The sequence below is a fragment of the Glycine max genome, chromosome 13, assembly GCF_000004515.6.
Source record: "Glycine max cultivar Williams 82 chromosome 13, Glycine_max_v4.0, whole genome shotgun sequence".
In the NCBI taxonomy this organism is placed as follows: Eukaryota; Viridiplantae; Streptophyta; class Magnoliopsida; order Fabales; family Fabaceae; genus Glycine; species Glycine max.
This window is the reverse complement of record NC_038249.2, coordinates 33256752-33271705: the sequence shown is the minus strand read 5'-3', so window position 1 is coordinate 33271705 and position 14954 is coordinate 33256752. Positions and strand designations below refer to the sequence as shown.

The 14954-nt window shown below is 42.0% G+C and overlaps 2 protein-coding genes across 2 annotated transcripts; both read left to right on the top strand.

Moving 5' to 3' along the window:
• Positions 1 to 3393: 3393 nt before the first annotated feature.
• LOC102663271 (uncharacterized) lies at positions 3394 to 4836 on the top strand. Its single transcript, XM_006593209.2, has one exon. It carries the CDS (start codon positions 3394 to 3396, stop codon positions 4834 to 4836), a length of 1443 nt encoding a protein of 480 aa, XP_006593272.2.
• Positions 4837 to 5197: 361 nt separating this feature from the next.
• On the top strand, positions 5198 to 12600 carry LOC100816631 (uncharacterized). Its single transcript, XM_026124868.2, has 2 exons — positions 5198 to 8622; positions 8899 to 12600. The coding sequence occupies exons 1-2, from the start codon at positions 5198 to 5200 to the stop codon at positions 12362 to 12364; spliced, it is 6891 nt and encodes a 2296-aa protein (XP_025980653.1). The 3' UTR covers positions 12365 to 12600.
• The last annotated feature ends 2354 nt before the right edge of the window (positions 12601 to 14954 follow it).

Here is a 14954-nt window from a genome sequence, read left to right as displayed (position 1 = left end):
TTTTTTCTTTCTTTTTCCTTTTCCTTTCCTTTTTTCTTTTTTTCTTTTCAGTTTTCTCGGTCCAGGCCCAGAGGGGCTCTTCGTTTTTTACCCTAATTATGTCCTTTAAATGCTGCATTAATTACTGTGCATGTCAGAGAGAGAGGGCAGAGGTGAATACGAACAGTCGGAATACCAACAGCCAAGCCACCACTAGCCACCACTAGCCACCGCTCAGCGCCACCCTCCCCCTCCGTGAACCACCACCATCGGCCTAGCCACCGCTCAGCGCCACCCTCCCCCTCCGTGAACCACCACCATCGGCCTAGCCACCGCTCAGCGCCACCCTCCCCCTCCGTGAACCACCACCATCGGCCTAGCCACCGCTCAGCACCACCCTCCCCCTCCGTGAACCACTAGCCACCACCAGCCACCACTCAACAACACCCTCCTCCTCCGTGAACCACCAACAAAAACAAAAAAAAAACCAAAATCATCTTGCTCATAAAATCAAAACATTAGAACAGAAATCCCTGCAAACACAGTAACCCACTCACTCATGCGGCCTAAAGCCTACACCAACCACCACTAGCGGCCAAGCCCACACCCACACCCACACAACCACAAGCACCGCGTCAAACACCCACACCCACACAACCACAAGCACTGCGTCAAACACCCACACCCACACAACCCAAGCTGTAACCGTTTTCACTCTGAAGCTTAAACGATAACATAAGGACAAAGGTAGTTCACCTTTTTTTCTAAGATTCAAGGCTAGATCTAGGCTTTATCAGTGTTGGTTTTCAAAAAATAACGGTGGATTTGAGAACTAGGGGAAGAAAGGAATTCAAAACATGTAGTTTTTTAAAAAAAGGAGGAGACTCTGTTTCCGACGCGGCGGCGCCGCCACCCATGGCCGGCCAGCCACTGCGCCGGTAAACAACTTCCGGCGGTGTTAGAGAGAGAAGAGAGAAAAAGGGAAGAGAGAAAAGAGAAGAGAGAGAAAAGCTTTTTAAAAATGGGAAAAAAACCGGCCCTGAGCCCTTATATAGAGGCCGGACCGGTTCGGTTTTTTTTCTTGGACCAAACCGGTCCGGTTCTCCTTTTTTGGCCCGCTGGACTCACCTCTGGCCCATTTTTTTTTTCTTTTCTCTTTTTCTTCTTTTCCGATTCCTACTCTCACCCCCTTTTTTCCTTACTGCACCCTTTTCTTTTTCTTTTTTTTACGCACCATATTTATTTTATGTCTTGCATTTTTATTTTTACGCATCATATTTAATTTTATGCCTTGCATTTTTATTTTCTTTATTTATTTTCCAGCATCATGTTTAATTGTTTGTCTTGCATTTTATTTTCCAGCCACATATTTATTTTTGTCTTGCACTTATATTTTCTTTATTTTATGTACCCTATTTATTTTTGCCTTGCATTTTATTTTTATGTCTCGCATTCTTTTTAGCATCATATTTATTTTCTGTATTGCATTTTTATTTTCGTTTTATTTTATTTTCAGCATCATATTTATTTTATGTCTTGCTTTTTTTTTTTTATTATTATTTTATTTTGTTTATTTTTTATTCTATGCATCATATTTACTTTATGTCTTGCATTTTTTTATTTTTATTTTTTAGCTTATTTTATGTCTTGCATTTTTATTTTCATTTTTTTTATTTATTTCCAGCATTATATTTATTTTTATGTCTTGCATTTCATTTTCTTTATTTATTTTATGCACCATATGTATTTATTGTTTTGTATTTCATGCATTTTATTATTTCTTCTAGCATATTTATTTTAATGCATTTGCAATTTTTATTTATTATTGCCAATTAGAATGTATCTAGGTCCAATGTAAAAAAAAAAAAAAAAAAAAAAAAAAAAAATGAGAATCTGCACCGACACTCACATTTATTTTTATGTTTTCCGCCGAGGACGATCATGTGATTTGAACCGTATCCGAGGAAAAGGGACCCTCACTTGATCCAACGTCATTTTAAGGGATCCGGCGCGTTTAGACTTATCTCCGCATAATTAAAAAAAAAAAAAAAAAAAAAAAAAAAAAAAAAAAGTCAAAAAACAAAAACTTTCCATAATCAAAATTTCAAAAAAAAAGGGTCAATCTTTTCTTTCTTTCTTAATCAAATCTTTAATCAATCTTTAATCAATCAAAACATTTTTTCTAATTTAAAATCAATCGAACTCACTTCTTTTATTTCTTCTATGCCTTTTTGGCCTCTTACCTTGCCTAAACTCTTCTTTTTTTGAACTTTAAAATCAATCAAAACCAACCACTTGACTTTCTACCCCGAACTACATGATTTTGATCCCATTCGGGTATGTAGGCAAAAGACTTTGTCTTCCCAAATCAAATAAAAATAAACGAAAACTTTTTTCTTCTCGTTTCTTTTGAACCCACCTCTTTAATCTTTCCACACTTGAGCATTTATTTCCAAAACAAATAATTAATTTAGCATAAAGATAAGAAAGCAAGAGGTTCCTATAGAGTACTATAGACGTTTAGGGTGCTAGTACCTTCCCTTTGCGTAACCAACCCCCGGACCTTTTGATCTCTTAAAAACAAGGGTTTTTCGAGCTTTCTCCCTTTTCTTCGGAAAAATAAAAGATCGGTGGTGATCTTAAAATTGTGAGTCAATGCTAATCAATAGCTTGACATCCGAAAATCACCGCGACAGGAAAATGGCGACTCCACTGGGGATCACACTCCTAAGTGGGTTAAACCTATCTTGTTTTTCTTCATCTTTATGCTTTGTTATTACTTGAAACTGTAAATACGTGCTTAAGTGTTTATCTTTTACGTGAGTGGTGAGATAAGTCCTACACCCGGACTTGAGGGAAACATAAGATAGGATGGTGGTATAATCATAGTGTCTTTCCGAGAGTGAGTTTCGGATGTGGCACATGTGATAACCCCGCTCAATGGAGGGATCTTGGGAATATTACTATGTTGGCATGAGTAGTCGTGTTCAGCATTGATATTTCCAAGCGACCTATGAAGTTGAGGGCCTTTAGTTACCTTTAACCCATCTTGGCCTTTTATGACGTAGTGCGGTGGCTAATCAAGAGTAGTCTTGAATTGGTTGATACGCGATACTACACTCAAACGAGGCTTTCCTATGGACGTTGTTGGACCGGGAGTAGTCCCGTAATCCGACAATATCCGGAAGTGGTCAATGACTTTGGGAACTTGGTAGAACCCGTGATACAGGTACATATGAAACCATAGTCCTTACCAAATGGCGTGTTTACCCTTAACTCCAACATTGTGGACTTAACTTCACCATGTTTTCTCCATACTTTGGCATAATCATGCATACATGCATCCATGCATAAACTCTTTTTTCATCCAAATTATCGAAGGACTTAGACAAGCTTTTTGTAAACTTTGTAGATATGGACATCCCACTGAGAAGCACCAGGAAGTACCTTTTCAAAAAAACAGACCTGTTGAGATTAAGGGAGCTAGCATCTTTAGTAAGTGATCCAGTTGATTTTCAAGCTCATCATGGGAAGTTGCTCAGAATTCTTAGAGTAGATGTTGAGGAAGGATGCCTAGAGACCCTGGTTCAGTTCTATGACCCGCTCTACCATTGCTTCACATTTCCCGATTACCAACTTGTCCCCACTCTTGAAGAGTACTCCTACCTAGTAGGTTTACCTGTGCCAGACAAGATACCTTTCCATGGTTTTGAGCCTACCCCTAAACCCTCCGACATCGCAGCCGCCCTCCATCTTAAAACCTCCATCATCCAAGCAAACCTTACCTCTAAAGGAGGCCTCCAAGGTCTTCCCACCCACTTCCTCTACCAACAAGCCTCCATATTTGCTGAAGCAGCTAGTATACTTGCCTTCCATTCTATCCTAGCCCTCCTTATATATGGCCTTTTACTCTTCCCAAATATTGACAACTTCATCGATATCAATGCCATTAAAATCTTTCTTACAAAGAACCCCGTACCCACTCTACTCGCCGATACCTACCATTCAATCCATGACCGTACCCAGGCTGGCCGTGGAACCATTTCTTGTTGTGCACCTTTACTCTATCAGTGGTTTACCTTCCACTTACCTCAATCCCGTGCCTTCAAGACCAATGATGATAAGCTTTCTTGGCCTCGCCGAATCATGATTCTTGACCCATCTGACATTGTTTGGTACCAAGCAGCTAGTGATGTTGGAGAGATTATTGTGAGTTGTGGTGAATATCCCAACGTACCTCTTTTGGGTATGCGTGGCGGAATTAGCTACAACCCACTTCTCGCTCGACGACAATTCGGGTACCCGATAAAGACAAAACCAAACAACCTTGCCTTGACTAATGAATTCTATCTTAACCATGGTGATCACTCGAACAAAAGGGAAAGATTCGCACAAGCTTGGAGCGCTATCCGCAGACTCAACAGAAGTCAGTTGGGAAAGAAATCAGACTATGTGCACGAATCTTACACCCAGTGGGTTATTGATAGGACCAAGAGCTTTGGCCTACCCTACCGCTTACCTAGATACCTATCGTCCACCATCCCCCCATCATCCTTGCCTATCCCCTTTGATACTAAGGAAGAGTTTCATGAACAATTAACCAAAGAAAGGCAGGAAAAAGAAACTTGGAAGAGGAGATGCCAGGAGCTCGAGCAAGAGAATGAGACTTTGAAAGGGAAGATAGCCCAACAGAGCCGTGAGCTTTTTATCCAGAACCAGAGGATGATTGAGAAGGACGACTTGCTTCGTCGGAAAGACGCCTTGCTCCACCGAGATGCTAGAAGGAAGAGGAGGTTTGTGGACTTGTTCTCCCGTGCACATTCAGATTCCGAGGACCCATCTACTCCGGGAGTTTGAGTCTGAAGTTCTTAGGACCTTATGTTTAGATTTTAGCTCCCAAAATCTCTTGACTTGTAAAAAAAAAAAAAAAAAAAAAAAAAAAAAAATTTCTTTGTAATATTCCAATGCTTAAGTGAAGTGTTTCAGTTTATGATGTTTACAATTTCTCTGACAAGTTCTTCGATAATAATTTGTTCCCTTTCTTTTTGCATAAGCATAAGCATGCATCATGTTGCATTCATGGTTTCTAAATCGAGTCTCACACTGTGTTCACTACTTCAAAAGGGGGGAGTCAATCAACCGCCGCCCAAGGAAAGTGGCCCGACGAATTCTCCACAAACCAACTCGCATTTACAACACCAGGGCCAATCGGAAGAGGATGGATATAGTTGAACAAGAAAATCAGAGTCTCAGAGAGGAGGTTGCCACTTTACGAGAGGGAATGGATAGGTTGACGACCATGATGAGTGCACTCCTGTCAGCCCAGAACTCTCAAGCTGCCGCCGCTACTGTAGAGCAGCCCTTGGTGAGCACAACCCCGCTATCTACGGTGACTTCTCCACCCCTCTTTTTGCCTCCAGGTTGTACATGGGGAATGCCACCTCCAGTCTGTGGAAGCCCCCAGCCCGCTGTATCTGAAGTTCCGCCTCCTTTTGCTCAGCAGTCAGCACCGGTTCCGCAACCCAGTACCTCTTTCCCTCAAGCTGCAATGACTTATTCAGCTCCACTGATTCACACTATTCAACAAGAGGTTGAACCAATTTTCCAAGCTGAAAATGTTGTAGCCTTCGACAAGATGGAAGAACTCCAAGAAAGATTTGATGGTATGCAAAGGGAAGTCGAAGCCCTCCGAGGAAGAGATCTGTTCGGGAAGGACGCCTGTGAATTATGCTTGGTCCCAAATGTTACTATCCCTCACAAGTTCAAGGTGCCAGACTTCGAGAAGTATAAAGGGAACTCTTGTCCCCGCAGTCACTTGGTGATGTACGCGCGGAAAATGTCCATGTATACTGACAATCATAAGCTGCTTATTCATTTCTTTCAGGACAGCCTGACTGGGGCCGCTCTGAAATGGTATATGAATTTGGACAGCGCGAGCATTCGTACTTTCAATGACCTGGGTGAAGCGTTCATCCGGCAGTATAAGTACAATCTGGACATGGCCCCAGATCGTGATCAACTCCGTGCGATGACGCAAAAAGAGAAGGAAACATTCAAGGAATATGCCCAACGTTGGAGGGAAGTGGCTGCCCAGATTGTCCCGCCGTTGGAAGAAAGGGAAATGACCAAAATATTTCTGAAGACCCTGAGCCAGTTTTATTACGAGAAAATGGTTGCAAGTGCACCAACAGACTTCACCGAAATGGTCAACATGGGGGTGCGATTAGAGGAAGGTGTCCGAGAGGGACGTTTGACTGGGGAAAGTGCCCCTGCCGCAAGTAATGCCAAGAAGTTTGGAGGCCACTTTGCGAAGAAGAAAGATCAAGAGGTGGGAATGGTAGCTCATGGTAAGCCTCAGCAGAATTTCACCCCATATCGTCAGGTTGCGAATGTCGCATCCACTATCCCAAACCCATCATATCACCAACAAAGGCCACAATACCCTCCACAACAATACCCTCCTCACCAATACCCTCCACAACAATACCCTCCTCACCAATACCCTCCACAACAATACCCTCCTCACCAATACCCTCCTCACCAATACCCTCCACACCAATACTCTCCACAACAGTGTCATCCACAACAATATCCTTCACAGCAATACCATCAGCCACAATACCCTCAAAAACAACAAAATCGCCCGCAGACCCTCCAACAACCATATCACTCACAAAACCGCCAGAAAACAACCTTTGATCCAATCCCGATGAAATATGCTGACTTACTCCCCGCCCTGCTCGCCAAAAACCTTGTCCAGGTCAGAACACCCCCTCGTACACCAGATGTTTTACCTCCCTGGTTTCGTCCTGATTTAACCTGCGCTTTCCACCAAGGGGCCCCAGGTCATGACGTTGAAAACTGCTATGTCCTGAAGAATGAAGTGCAAAAACTAGTCCGGGCCAACTTGCTATCCTTCAAAGATCAGAATCCCAATGTTCAGGCGAACCCTCTGCCGAACCATGGGCCTACTGTCAACATGATACAAGATTGTGGTGAAGAAGGTGTCATCCTAAATGTCCAGCACATTCGAACTCCCCTGGTCCCAATACATATCAAGATGTGCGAGGCAGCTCTGTTTGACCATGATCATGCAGCGTGTGAAATATGTCCAGTGAATGTAAAAGGATGCCCGAAGGTACAAGAGGACGTACAAGGGCTGATAGACAGCAGAGAACTTATCATCACGAGGAAGGACAAAGAAGTGTGCGTCATCACCCCCGAGTTTCAGCGGTTGGAAATAAGCTATAACAGTGGGGAATCCACTACTACTCCACTGGTGATTAGCTTGCCAGGACCTATGCCGTATGCTTCTCTAAAAGCGGTCCCTTACAAGTATAGTGCCACGATGTTGGAAGGTGGACAGGAGGTGCCTTTGCCCTCTCTAACTCCTGCGGTTTCTGTGGACAACATTGCTAGTGACGGTAAAGTTCTAAGGAATGGACGTGTTATCCCCACATTGTTTGCAAAGAAAGTGAATGATCCGGCAGTTAAACAGGCGACAGTGAATGGCCCCGGTACAAGGAAGGAAGTAGGCCAATCCAATGGGACTAGCAAGAATTCTGATCATGACGAGATTCTGAAACTGATCCAGAAGAGTGAGTATAAAGTAGTAGACCAGCTGCTGCAAACTCCCTCTAAGATATCCATTTTGTCTCTGCTATTGAACTCAGAAGCACACCGTGAGGCTCTAATGAAGGTGTTGGACCAAGCTTTTGTGGAGAGGGACGTGACTGTTAATCAATTGGACAGTATAGTAGGAAACATTACTGCCTGCAATAATTTAAGTTTTAGTGATGAAGAGCTTCCTGAGGAGGGGAGGAACCACAATCTGGCGTTACATATATCGGTGAACTGCAAGTCTGATGCTTTGTCGAATGTACTTGTGGACACTGGTTCCTCATTGAATGTAATGGCCAAATCCACATTAGACCAACTTTCCTACCGGGGGCCTCCCATGAGAAGAAGCGGGGTGGTTGTCAAAGCGTTTGATGGATCAAGAAAGTCTGTTATCGGGGAGGTTGATTTGCCCATTACAATTGGGCCGTTTGTTTTCCAAATTACATTCCAGGTGATGGATATCCAAGCCGCATACAGTTGCCTTTTGGGTAGGCCGTGGATCCATGAAGCGGGGGCCGTAACATCCACCTTGCATCAAAAGCTGAAGTTTGTCAGAAATGGGAAATTGATCACTGTGAGTGGAGAGGAAGCCTTGTTGGTTAGTCATTTGTCAGCTTTTTCCTTTATTGGTGCTGATGAAACAGAAGGAACCTCTTTCCAAGGCCTGACTGTAGAAGGTAAAAAGCCAGAGAAGAATGAAGTATCTTTTGCTACTTGGAAGAGCGCACAGAAAGTGGTGCAGGAAGGAACAGGTGTAGGATGGGGAAAAGTTGTGCAGTTGATAGAGAGTAAAAACCGCGAAGGACTGGGATTTGCTTCTTCTGCAGGATCCGCAACGAACAGTGTTGGATCAAGCTCCATTACTAGCACCTTTTGTAGCGCCGGGTTCATCAACAACTCGCCAGAAGCCAATGCTGTCTTGGAAGATGTTCCTGAAGAGATAGTGCTTGCATTTGTCACACCTGGAAAACTTGTTCGCAACTGGGACGCGGTTGACATCCCTGCAGTGGTTCATGCATCAAAGTAATGTGTCTTTGTTTTTCTGTTTGTTTGTTTTTCAAAAAAAGATCCTTTCGTCTTGCCCAGGACGAAAGCGCAATTATGTAGGGCTGTTTTGTTTCAAGCACTACTCTTATTAATGGAAAATGTGGTTTATTCCGATATCCATGCTTATTGCTCTTTCTGGAAAATGGTAACACAAAAAAAACCAAAATATTTTATTTTTTTTTTATTTCAATTAATTATAAAAAGTCTGCATTGTTCACTCATTTTCTAAAGTCAATCATCAATCATATGCAGACTAGGCATTTATGAGCCCTTTGAACATAATAACCATGCATTCTCTCCCAACTTCGAATCTCCTGTCTACGAGGCTGAGGAGGAGGAGGATGACGAAATTCCGGAGGAACTTGCTCGGTTATTGGAATATGAAAAGAAAGCCATTCGGCCTCATGAGGAGGTAGTAGAGGTGATTAACTTGGGAACCGAGGAAGATAAGAAGGAAGTCAAGATTGGGGCATCGCTTGAGGCAACTGTCAAACGAAGGGTGATTGAATTACTCAAAGAATACGTCGATGTGTTCGCATGGTCGTACCAAGATATGCCCGGCTTGGATCCCCGTATTGTGGAGCACCGTTTGCCTTTGAAGCCCGAATGCCCACCAGTCAAACAGAAACTGAGAAGAACTCGCCCTGACATGGCTCTCAAGATCAAAGAGGAAGTACAGAAGCAAATCGATGCAGGTTTTCTTGTCACATCAGAGTATCCTCAATGGCTAGCCAACATAGTGCCTGTTCCAAAGAGGGACGGCAAAGTCAGGATGTGCGTTGACTACCGTGATTTGAACAAGGCTAGTCCGAAAGATGACTTTCCTCTACCTCACATCGATGTATTGGTTGACAGCGCTGCAAAGTCCAAGGTCTTCTCCTTCATGGACGGTTTCTCTGGGTACAATCAGATCAAGATGGCAGTTGAAGATAGAGAAAAGACATCTTTCATCACGCCTTGGGGCACCTTTTGTTACAGAGTAATGCCCTTTGGGTTGATAAATGCAGGTGCCACTTACCAAAGAGGCATGACCACTCTCTTTCATGACATGATGCACAAAGAGATAGAAGTGTACGTGGATGATATGATTGTCAAGTCAGGCACTGAAGAAGAACATGTCGAGTACTTGCTGAAGATGTTTCAACGGCTGAGAAAGTACCAACTTCGACTGAATCCCAACAAATGTACCTTTGGTGTTAGATCTGGAAAACTCTTGGGCTTCATTGTCAGTCAGAAAGGTATTGAAGTAGATCCTGACAAAGTCAAGGCCATTAGAGAAATGCCGATTCCACAAACAGAGAAACAAGTGAGAGGTTTTCTTGGGCGTCTAAATTACATTTCTCGTTTCATCTCACACATGACAGCCACGTGCGGACCTATATTCAAGTTGCTTCGAAAAGATCAAGGGGTTGTTTGGACCGAAGATTGTCAAAAGGCTTTTGATAGTATCAAGAATTATCTGCTAGAACCTCCAATTCTTATACCTCCAGTTGAAGGAAGGCCTCTGATTATGTACTTGACTGTGTTAGAAGATTCTATGGGTTGTGTGCTCGGACAACAGGATGAGACCGGAAGGAAAGAACATGCTATCTACTACTTGAGCAAGAAGTTTACCGATTGTGAGTCCAGGTACTCCCTACTTGAGAAAACTTGTTGTGCACTAGCTTGGGCTGCCAAGCGTCTTCGTCACTACATGATTAACCACACCACCTGGCTAATATCCAAAATGGACCCGATCAAGTATATCTTTGAGAAGCCCGCTCTGACAGGAAGAATTGCTCGTTGGCAGATGTTGTTATCCGAATATGATATCGAATACCGCACCCAGAAAGCAATTAAGGGAAGTGTTCTTGCCGATCATTTGGCTCACCAACCAATTGAGGACTATCAACCCATCAAGTTTGACTTTCCTGATGAAGAGATTATGCACTTGAAGATGAAGGATTGTGATGAACCATTGCTTGGAAAAGGTCCAGATCCCGAGTCTAGATGGGGTTTGATTTTTGATGGAGCCGTGAATGTCTTTGGCAATGGAATTGGGGCAGTTATTATCACTCCTGAAGGTAACCATCTCCCTTTCGCTGCAAGGTTACAGTTTGATTGCACCAACAATGTGGCAGAGTATGAAGCATGTATCCTGGGCATTGAAAAAGCCATTGACTTGAAAATCAAGAACCTTGACATTTACGGGGATTCAGCTCTCGTAATCAACCAAATCAAAGGAGAATGGGAAACTCGCCACCCCGGCTTGATTCCATACAAAGATTATGCGAAGCATTTGCTAACCTTCTTCAACAAAGTGGAGCTTCACCACATCCCTCGTGATGAGAACCAGATGGCAGATGCGTTAGCAACTTTATCCTCCATGTACGAAGTGAGTCACCGGAACAATTTGCCAACAATTAGAATTCAGCGCCTCGAGAGGCCCGCTCACGTGTTTGCAGTCGAAGAGGTTGTTGATGATAAGCCTTGGTTCCATGATATCAGGTGTTTCCTTCAAAGCCAGGAATATCCACCCGGAGCATCCAACAAAGACAGGAGAACTTTGAGAAGATTGTCTGGTAATTTCTTCTTAAATGGGGATGTTTTGTACAAAAGAAACTTTGACATGGTACTACTCAGGTGTGTAGATAAGCAAGAAGCAGAATTTTTGATGCATGAGGTACATGAAGGCTCCTTTGGAACTCATCCCAATGGACATGCAATGGCAAGGAAGTTGTTGAGAGCAGGTTACTACTGGATGTCGATGGAGACAGATTGTTGCAAACATGCTAGGAAGTGCCACAAATGCCAGATTTATGCTGACAAAATTCATGTACCACCAACTACGCTTAATGTTCTTTCTTCTCCGTGGCCTTTCTCTATGTGGGGCATCGATATGATTGGTAGAATCGAACCGAAGGCTTCAAACGGGCATCGTTTCATTCTAGTGGCTATTGATTACTTCACCAAGTGGGTGGAAGCAGCATCCTATGCAAATGTGACTAAGCAAGTTGTGGTCCGCTTTATCAAGAATCAGATCATCTGCCGTTATGGTGTGCCCAACAGAATCATTACAGATAATGGAACGAACTTGAACAACAAGATGATGAAAGATTTGTGTGAAGAGTTCAAGATTGAGCATCACAATTCTTCTCCTTACAGACCTCAGATGAATGGCGCAGTTGAAGCTGCAAACAAGAATATCAAGAAGATAATGCAGAAGATGGTGGTTACATACAAAGACTGGCACGAGATGTTACCGTATGCTTTGCATGGGTATCGCACTTCAGTGCGTACTTCAACAGGGGCAACCCCTTTCTCTTTGGTGTATGGTATGGAAGCAGTACTCCCTGTGGAGGTTGAGATTCCATCAATGAGAGTTCTGATGGAGGCCCAGTTATCAGAAGCTGAATGGTGCCAAAGCAGATGTGATCAGTTGAATCTAATTGAAGAAAAACGCATGAAAGCCTTGTGCCACGGACAACTTTATCAACAGAGGATGAAGCATGCTTTCGACAAGAAGGTTCGTCCTCGCGTGTTTCAAGAAGGAGATCTTGTGCTCAAGAAGGTTTTATCTTTCCAACCCGATTCTAGGGGCAAGTGGACGCCCAATTACGAAGGCCCATATGTCGTCAAGAGAGCTTTCTCTGGTGGTGCACTGACTCTTACGACTATGGATGGGGATGAGCTCCCTCGTCCCGTGAATGCGGATGCAGTCAAGAAATACTTTGTCTAAAAAATAAAAGAACAGCTCGGTAAGTCGAAAACCCGAAAGGGCGGCTTAGGCAAAAATGAGCGTCTCGGTGGGTCGAAAACCCGAAAGGGCGGCCCAGGCAAAAATTAGAGACATCAAACAGAAAAATAATTAGCCTGATAGGTCGAAAACCCGAAAGGGCGATCTATGCAAAAGTTAAGGACCAAAAGACAAAGTAACTGCATCGAGCTGATCTTCGTTCATTTGAGGCACAATGGAATGTCAAGGAGACCCTGAATCTGAAGCATCCAAACAGTGGAATTCAAGGTTGTCAGAGGGAACAACGGTTATTGTGTTCAATGAACCTTCGATTTATATTTACCATTTTCCAAACTTTGTAAGATCAGTGGAGCCATGCCATTGGCAGGTCACCACTCTTTCAAATAAATTTGAGCCTGTTGCCTTTCATTTGGAATTCTCATTTATTCAGCTTATAAAACCTTTCCTTTTTTATGGTAGCATTTGAAACAAAATATTTCTCGAAATCATAAATTTTCTTTCATGTCTTTTTTTTGAGAAGCACAAACAACAAAACACTTTTTCTTTGAACTCGTGAATAGATGAAGGGTGTGTCAACAGCTACCCTGAGAATGGATAAACCTTGCAGGTTGCACGTGGTCAATTGCTTTTTTTTCAAAAAAAAAAAAAAAAAAAAAACAAAAACAAAAAAAAAAAAAAAAAAAAAAAAATAATAAGCATGACCACAGAAGCACTAGCTCTTCTACCTTGTTTTTTTTGGATTGGCACGAAATGTTTATTCCCCATCAGTTGCTGCATACGCCGGGCTTTACTCCGTCACTATTTTGATACACCCTGGTGGCATCATCCCCATTGAAGATTGCCGAGTGTTTGTGATGCGACGGCGGGTCACTTTCCATCTTACCTGTCCAATCTTGTTCCATCAAATTTATCATTCACATAATCATACAAGTCAATCCTCCATACAGGCATACAAGTCGTGTCGTCATTCAGGCATTCATACGTTCATGCGTATACACATTCATGCATATACAATAAAGACAATATCATGCGTACATGGCTGCTTTAACCATCATGAGTCTCGCTTCAATCATCTGTTCACTTCAATCAATCATGAATAATTTGTAACCCTCTATTTCCCCAAGTGTCATCCCCAATGGGTCTGATCCAAAGGTGTCACCCTCTCTCCGCCAAGTGGCAATTTCTTTAATGAACAGCTTGTGCATCATTTGCCTCTGTTTCATGTCATCAGTTGATTAGTTCAGCAATAACCTGAACAGTTGACATTTATCTTTGTTTTTTGTCAGTTGACTAGTTCGGCAATAACCTGAACAGTTGACATTTATCTTTGCTTCTTGTCAGTTGATTAGTTCAGCAATAACCTGAACAGTTGACATTTATCTTTGTTTTTTGTCAGTTGACTAGTTCGGCAATAACCTGAACAGTTGACATTTATCTTTGCTTCTTGTCAGTTGATTAGTTCAGCAATAACCTGAACAGTTGACATTTATCTTTGTTTTTTGTCAGTTGACTAGTTCGGCAATAACCTGAACAGTTGACATTTATCTTTGCTTCTTGTCAGTTGATTAGTTCAGCAATAACCTGAACAGTTGACATTTATCTTTGTTTTTTTGTCAGTTGACTAGTTCGGCAATAACCTGAACAGTTGATATTTATCTTTGTTTTTGGTCAGATTGGCTAGTTCGGCAATAACCTGAACAGTTGACATTTATCTTTGTTTTTTGTCAGTTGACTAGTTCGGCAATAACCTGAACAGTTGACATTTATCTTTGTTCCTTTGTCGTCAGTTGGCTAATTCGGCAATAACCCGATCATCTGGCATTTATCTTTGTTCCTTTGTCGTCAGTGGCAGTTCGTCGTCAACCCGAACAGCTGACATTTACCCCCAGTAAAACCGTGTGACCCCCAGTCGGACCCCTTTTCTTTAACAAAATCGGGTACCATTTGGTTTTGTTATTCCCAGTCGAGCCATTTACCTCGTCTTGCATTCATACTTGCATCGCAAGCATTCGCAACATTACGTGCATAACAGTGCATTCATAGCATTTTGAAGTTGAAATTGGTCAAAAATGGTGTACTCTGTATTTAAATCTCTTCGACCCGTCGCTTTAAAAGTTTCACTTTTAAATCTCCGTAACGAAGAGACTTAAATAGGGGCATCTGTCATACCCCATTTTTGACCCGTTTTTATTTCTTTTTTCTCGTCTTTTAAGCCGGAAATTTCCATCATTTCAGATGAAATTTCGGCAGGGAGGTATTTTAAAATACCTCATTTTGTTTTGAAGACGCCCTTTTTTTTATTATTATTATTTATTTATTTACTTTTTTATTATTATTATTTTTATTTTTTAGTTATTATTTTCTTCTTTTCTTTTCCTTTTATTAAGTGTTTTTTTATTATTTCCGTTTTTTATTAATATCTTTATTAGTATCTTCTTTTCGTTTTTTATTTTTTTTATTATTATTATTATTTTATTTTTTATTTTATTTTATTTTATTTTTATTTTGCTGTTTTATTTTTTTTTGTTTTTTTCTTTTCTTTTTTTTCTTTCTTTTTCCTTTTCCTTTCCTT

Coding starts and splice junctions, on each gene's coding strand:
- LOC102663271 (XM_006593209.2), top strand. CDS start 3,394: ATGGACATCCCACTGAGAAGCACCAGGAAGTACCTTTTCAAAAAAACA.
- LOC100816631 (XM_026124868.2), top strand. CDS start 5,198: ATGGATATAGTTGAACAAGAAAATCAGAGTCTCAGAGAGGAGGTTGCC. Junction 8,623..8,898: donor GCAGTGGTTCATGCATCAAA/GTAATGTGTCTT, acceptor AATCATATGCAG/ACTAGGCATTTATGAGCCCT.